Below are 7,038 nucleotides of genomic sequence, written 5' to 3'. Positions count from 1 at the left end.
GACTTGACGCTAGCGCCACCTGTCAGCCACGTTTACAACGCTCGCTGCTGTTTTGGTGAAGCGTCGCGCACGTGTTGAACACAATCTGCCAGCCATGGAAAGCAATTAACGTTCGTTTGAACTGATCATCATCATCCATCACGGTCAGAAATTCACGAACGCTGTCACGGTCCGAAGTATTGCCGACTACAAGTTGTGACTCGTGAGCGGCTTTAGCTAGTCTTGCTTTGGATGTGTACACGGATTTTTTTTTTCTACTGATGCTTTGTATCGCGTCGCAGTATATTTGAATAAGCCGGATAATGTTTACCGTTGTATAAATAACCATAAAGAGAAATATGTGAACTAAGTGCGTGATTTGTAAATTTCGCGGTATCATAGTAGCCTGCCGATTAACGTCGACATCAACTGCGAATGTCATTTCATATGGCCGTGTAGACCCGAAAGGCAAGACAGCAATGACATTCACTATGAATGACATTCGCCGCGAATGACATTACACGTGCCGTGTGACAGGGGTATAAAGCATTTCATTAGAAACGTGGATGGGCATTTTTTTTTTTAGCGGCTCTCCTGCCGCCATCTTGAATTTCGGTCCGGGACCGAGCAAGCGCCCCCCTCCAAACCTGGGCGGCTTGCTCGGCATTTTACGGTAGTATTTTGTGGTACAGTATAGGCCCTTTGCAGCGGGCGAGCAGACGGAAAATACGGAAAAGTGTGGCCAGCACACGCAGCAGATTCTGGAGTGCACTGATGAGAGAACTGCCAGCAACAACAGTCAAACAGGGGATGCCACATGTCCTTCCCTTCTGCAGAAATATCTTGGCCCATAGATTTGCTGCACTGAGTCACGCCAAGCAGTAAACACTCACCGGTAGACTGGGTAGGCAGTTGCTGTGAAAAGCATGCTTGCAGAAGAACACTACCAGTCCTCCAAGTGGCGGACATCTGGACAAACCACAAAAAACAAATGTCTGATTCTTTTGCCAAAGGATGTGGCTTACAATAAACAGATGAAGACTGAGAAAGGAGGTTTGTTAATGCTTCTGAGAAATCAGAACTGGGTCGTGTGACAGGCTCTTCTATTAACGAAGAAAGGGCAAGTTTGGTTCGTTTTTCTTTGGCACAACATGAAATGGAACTAAGAGACAAGAAAGGCCAGGAATGTATGGGAGACCAGCGCTGGATAGGTGGCGCGCCGAAAAAATGCGCCTGGCGGGAAGTCGCGGCATAAGTCCGCCGCTCTATCCGATGACATTTGTTGCAGCTCGCATATGTTTCGGCTGTGCGCGTCGTTTCGCTTCGGTTCAAGTAGAGTGACCTACTCTAGTTCAAGCTTCTGAGAGAGAGAAAAACATTAACAAGGTTCTGCGAATGCTCATTCAGCTAGCGCTATCAAGCGAAAGAATACTGAAGAAAATTTGCAAAGCTTTATATATTTTTCGCAGTGTGCCGCGGCGAGCGCGCCTGCGTAAACCCGCTAGCGTGGTTCCCGGGTTCGCGGTCCCGTGCTTGTTTAAGTTGTCGACAGCTATAGCGCCAGTTGTGCTCCGCTATGGCTTTAGTAAAATAACATGGCCTGAGGACCACTTCCGCAGAAAGGCACTTGAAAACGGGGCGAAGCTGTGCAAGGCGAAATACGTGTACGATGTGGAAGAGACGGTGTCGTGCCGTGACAGCGATTCTCAAGTTGCAGCGAAATACCACTCGCAAGTACACCAAGCCACCTACGATGTCACACTTCAGGTAAGCGAGCATTTGATGCTAGATCGGTTATTACCGCGTGTTCCTGTCCTGTTTCTTTACGGCGCGTGTAGTTTTGTAAAATAAGCGCGAAGCTGTACGCAGTAAATCGCACAGTTGGTTTAATCGTACAGCCAGTTGACTTCCGTGCGTGATCGCAACGCTGGCACTACATGTTTTCATTTCGAACGAAAACTTGTGCACGTTTACTTAATGCAGTTTTTATGTGTTCGCCTCTAGCTGTCGTCTCAGCGCCTGATAAGTGGGGCCACTTGTTCCTGCAAGGCCGGCAGCGACGGCGCCTGCAAGCACGTCGCAGCGGTAGCACTCGAGCTCATAACTTAGCCGATGCAACGTCGTCAACTGACGTGCCTCAAGTGCTCCCATAGCTGGCCGTCTTCACTGTTGTATAAACAATGAAACACGCGAAATTCGCTTTAGACCCCAGCTCGACGCCGCCAGAGAGGACCGAACTTACCCCGCTCGCCTGACAGCTTGTATCCAACGTTGCCTCCGTTCTTGCTCGTATGGTTTCGCAGGAAAGACGTAGAAAGATATATCACCTCTCATTCCTACGTAGTTATGACACTTATATACGCTGCAGTAACCGTCGGCCTCCTTTTTTTTTGTTCGGCGTTCAGTGCCCGCACCGCCTTCGCTAGTAGCCAGCCTTGTGCGTGTCGTCCGCGGGAGCGGCTGAGAAGTGCGCGCTTTGACCGCCAGGGCGGCACGAAAACTCCAGCGCTGGTTCCCTATAGGGGATGCTATTTTGTAGTAATTATGATGTAAATGTGAAGAAAGTAAAGTGGACGAAAAGTAACTTGCCACTGGCAGGGACCAAACCGGCGACTTTCGAATAACGCGTCCGATGCTTTACCAACGAGCTACAGGGGCGGTATCCCCCGTCCACTTTATGGGGTATATATGTGCATTTTAAACTTGGGAGTGTTAGCAAGCGCCGCTAGTAGCCATGACGGTGAGTGAGAACACTCTTTTTCTGTCTGCTGGTGTCACGAAGCATGTGATCTTTTTACGAGCTGGCAGCTGAACAATAATCCCTCGTATACTACCTTAACCTTTTGAGGGTTTATGCCGTACATGTACGGCATCACCTAACAGGCACCATAGGGTTTTCGCCGTACATGCACGACATTGCCTGTATGTTTAAAACGCGCACCTTTTTCGATCATTTCTGTTGCTTGGCAGGTGCTGCCACACTTTGAGAATACGTGCATTTTTTTCCACGCGCCGATGCCTTTCCATTTTTTTTTATTCCTTTCCAAAGCGGCGCGCCGGCTTTCGCTTGATCATACGAGTGCGCGCGCGCGGTGCGGCTGGTTTTACTTTCGTCCTTCGGGTGGTTATCGCTTCTCGTGCCCGCAAAGCTGATGTCTGTCTGCTTTCTAATTTCTCAAAGGGTGACCGCTTGTTGCTCTCTCCTTTATTGCTCACCGGGGCGTGATTGCATCCATTTCCGTGCGGCACAAAATTACACAAACCATGCATCCGCGGTTGCGTTTCCTGCTTTGGGGACTCGGAAAAACCAACTCCGTTTCGTTGGCAATAAGGCGAAGGATTATTATAGCTTTCTCACTCGTTTTGCTTTCCGAATGGGCGCACAACCATACAGTTTTCTTCCGTGTGCTCACTCACACAGTTCACTTACACTAAGGAACTGCGCGCCAGTTGCTCTGCTGCTAGTGAGTCGAGCGGCGATTCTTCCGATGTGGGCTATTTCCCAAGCGTATTTTTGTACGTCGGTGAGCTATGTTTAATACAACGTATAACTTTTATTTATAAGAAGTCTTTTATAAAAGTATATTTACAAAAAGTTTTTTTTTTGTGGATTTTGCGTGATGTTACTCACGAATAAACCATGTGTATGTAACAACAATGATTTTTTTTATCACTTTATGGTCATGCAAAAACAGACAATCTTTTGCTTAAATACAATCGCCTGAAGAATTTAATTCAGCAATAAAAAAATACACGTTTTGGAGTGCATTTCGCGAAAACATTCGACCCTCAAAGGGTCAAGGCAATCAGTCCGCCAGAATGAGGCGCTCGCTATGAATGAACGAAGGGAGGGCAAATTTAAGGGCCAGATTTCTTCTGGCGTGCGTCATAATTACTACAAAATAACATCCCCTATACTTTCCTTGGCTTTCTTGTCTGTTAGTTCTCATTATTGATGTGTTTAGCAGAGAAAAACAAGCCCTTACCACTGCCCTCACTTTGTCAATAGGGACACAGGACAAGCTGTGGGCATCTCAATGTTTCCGTCCGGACTTGTTCACTGTGGTACCTTCAAACTCCACTATGCGAGACAAGCTGAAGGGTACTCTAGGTTTGCAAGCCAACACAGGGCATGCTGGTCGCTCGCCACTTTGAAAGGCCTGTCATATAGGCAGGGACGAAACTTTGACATTGCCCAAATAATGCCAAGGCATTCCTTTTCTGTCGTTGAATAGTATATTTGGCTTTCGATAGTGACTGGCTAGCATAAGCAATAAACCTTTCAAGACTCTTTCTTCTCTGTACAAGCACGGCAGTGAGTCCTGCTTGCGTCAGTGTGCATTTTGGTGTCAGCTTGTTCGTCGAAATGAGAAAGAATGAGCGGGGACTGCAGGCATCATTTAGCTCCTCAAATGCTTCGATCTGTGGGGTTTCCCCACTTGAAATCGACATCATATTTCATCAGGACTGTAAGGGGTGCAGCGATGCAGGAAATAAGTTTTTGACAAGTGTTTACAAGGGGCACAAAAACCAAGAGACTGGCGCACTTGTTTGTTGTCGACAGGCTGAAGGAAGTTCGCTACAGCTGCAGTCTTCTGAGGGTCTCGGCAAACTCCATATTGGCTGATGACGTGTCCCAGGAAGAGTAGCTCTCTGTATGCGAAATGACACTTTTGTGGTTTCAAAGCAAGCCCAGATAACTTGTTGGGCAGTTACACTGTCTCAAGCCGCCTAAGGTGATCATAGGAATTTGCAGCAAAAACGATGTCATCCAAGTAGACACGACCATTTTAGGCCTGCCAATACTATATGTCCATTACGTGTTAGAGCGCTGCAGGTGCCCAGCGAAGTCCAAATGACATGACCTTAAACTCGAACAGGCCACCTGGCATGATGCAGGCGTTCTTTCGATCCCTCTCGTTGGCTTCAATTTGCCAGTAGCCTATCTTCAAGTCCACTGACTAGAAATACCTTGCGTTACACAGCTGGTCTGACGTGTTGTCTATCCGCACAAGGGGGTACACATCCTTCCGCACGATTTTGTTTGAATGATGATAATCAACGCAGAATCGTAGGAAATACATCCTTCTTCTTCATTAATACGATGGATGATGCCCACGGACTCTTGGATGATTGTATGATTTCGTCACGCGGCATTTCATTGACTTGTAGCTTTATGGCTTCGCGTTTACGTGCAGAAACTCGGTACGGGCTTGGACAGAGTGGATGGGCACATTCTTTGGTTATAATGCGGCGCTTAGCGACACGGCTTTGTCGAATTCTTGATGATAGAAGCAGTCCTTGTATTGCCAGAACAGTTTTTTGAGGTCTTCTTGCTTATGCCTGAGAAGACTTCAGAAGCTTGCATATTTGGAATAGGTTCGGTAGAATCTGTGATAGCGTAAGCGCTGCCGGCTTCCACAATTTCGTTTATGTAGGCAACCGTCGTGCCTTTGTTGATGCGCTTGCATTCGTTGCTGTAATTTCTACAACCGATGCTTTTCCTGTACTCAAGTCCGTTATGCCTCTTACGGCACAAATCTCGAGGATGTCCAACAGATGATTGTCGCCCTCAATGACGCTTTCCATGTCTGCGTGTTTCTCAGTGCCAGTGGAAATGATGACGCTAGAGCGAGGGGGAATGGTGATTTGGTCTTCAACATTCAAGGTGTGCTTTCCTTGAGCAGTGTGCGGTGGTAGTGCTTTTTCTGACGCTAGTGTTAGACTCAGATCTCAGGTTGTGGGGGTGCTATATCACCCCTGTAAAGGCGCCTGCCGTAACTTGGGCGCGGCCGCTGTGTTTGGAACGCACGTGCTTGGCGTAAGCCGAGGCGTTCGTCCAAGGTCAGTGATGCGCTGTCTGTAATCCGAGTTTAGCGCGGTGGCGCCGGCATCGCCGCCGCGAATTTAGGCCGGCGCATAGAAACAGGAGTGAATCTCTCTTTGGGGTGTGGCTGCGGGCGCGGATGGGCGTCTCGTCGCGGTGGGTCCGGGGGACGGTACCACGGCTCGCTGCCCTCGGGCCCTCGTGGTGAGTCGTGCATCTGCGGCGCCGCCACCGCATTTGTATTGTATTATGTCTTATTTTATGTCTCATCTATGTCTTAGGTTATATTGTATTGCATGTCTTACATTCTCTTGAGTGTGTGATATATGTTCCCCAGTATTCATTGTCAGCGCATAAGTTTAGCGTGTTAAGTGTTACGTGTTACTAATTTGGCCGGCGAGCTCGCCATATATGTAAAGAAGTGTTAATAAAACCTCCACGTTTGTTGCCCGACCGCGTGAACTGTGTCCGTGTGTTCCGAGGGCGGCGGCGGTTATATCGCTCTGACCCCACAAGGTCGATGACTGCACCGTGGTGCTTTAAGATGTCCACACCAAGAACGACATCTCTTGAGCTATGCTGTAGGCCTACGAAGGTCCCGGGATAAGCACGCTTATTTTAGGTGACTCTTGATGTGCAGATTCCCGCCAGTCATACTAGATGACCTCCGGCAGTTCAGATTTAGGGGCCTTCCCACGCAGCATTAACCTTTTTTCAACTTTGTGGCGAACGGCCCATTGATAACCGAGTAGTCTACTCCGGTGTCGACCAGAGTAACGACGTTGGGGCCGTTGATAAGCATGTCGTGGTCGCTAGTTCGTTGTCTAGCATTACGGTTAGGCCACTGTGTGGGATCATAGCTGCACCGCCTTGTTCTGCTGCTGCTACGTGGCGTTGTCAGGTTCTTTGGCAGCGAAGCTTAGTCTTCAGGGCCTTGTGTGGCAGGTCGCATGTTCTGAAGATTTCGTCAGAGTTGTTGGTGGAGCATCTTCGGTGTTGTGACGAACAGCAACCGAACCTCCATGAGTGGCTGCTTCTAGTTTTTCAGAGATGGGCTAAGCGACTGGCCTCAAGTTGGCCCCGTGTATGGTTGGCATTGGAGTGACAGGTTCACCATTGCCTGTCGTGGCAATGGTGAACGCGACGGCTGTCGAGGTCTCCACTCAGATGCCACGAGAGAGTGAGCAATGTCCTCTGGCTGTTGATCTTTTTCTGGATGTGGCACATTGATG

The 7,038-nt window shown here is 48.6% G+C and overlaps 1 protein-coding gene across 1 annotated transcript in view; it reads right to left on the bottom strand.

The window, feature by feature from the left end:
* Positions 1 to 833: 833 nt before the first annotated feature.
* LOC119378285 (vacuolar protein sorting-associated protein 41 homolog) overlaps positions 834 to 7,038 on the bottom strand; it is a gene marked incomplete at its 5' end in the record, with an annotated part of 61,918 nt that continues 55,713 nt past the window's right edge. The window contains 2 exon segments of the mRNA XM_037647472.2: positions 834 to 928; positions 931 to 948. Of these exon segments, the coding sequence (XP_037503400.2) occupies positions 849 to 928; positions 931 to 948 (98 nt within the window).

The sequence above is a fragment of the Rhipicephalus sanguineus genome, unplaced genomic scaffold (genome assembly GCF_013339695.2).
Source record: "Rhipicephalus sanguineus isolate Rsan-2018 unplaced genomic scaffold, BIME_Rsan_1.4 Seq762, whole genome shotgun sequence".
Taxonomy (NCBI): domain Eukaryota; kingdom Metazoa; phylum Arthropoda; class Arachnida; order Ixodida; family Ixodidae; genus Rhipicephalus; species Rhipicephalus sanguineus.
The sequence above is the reverse complement of the archived record's forward strand: the minus strand, read 5'-3'. Positions and strand labels throughout refer to the sequence as shown.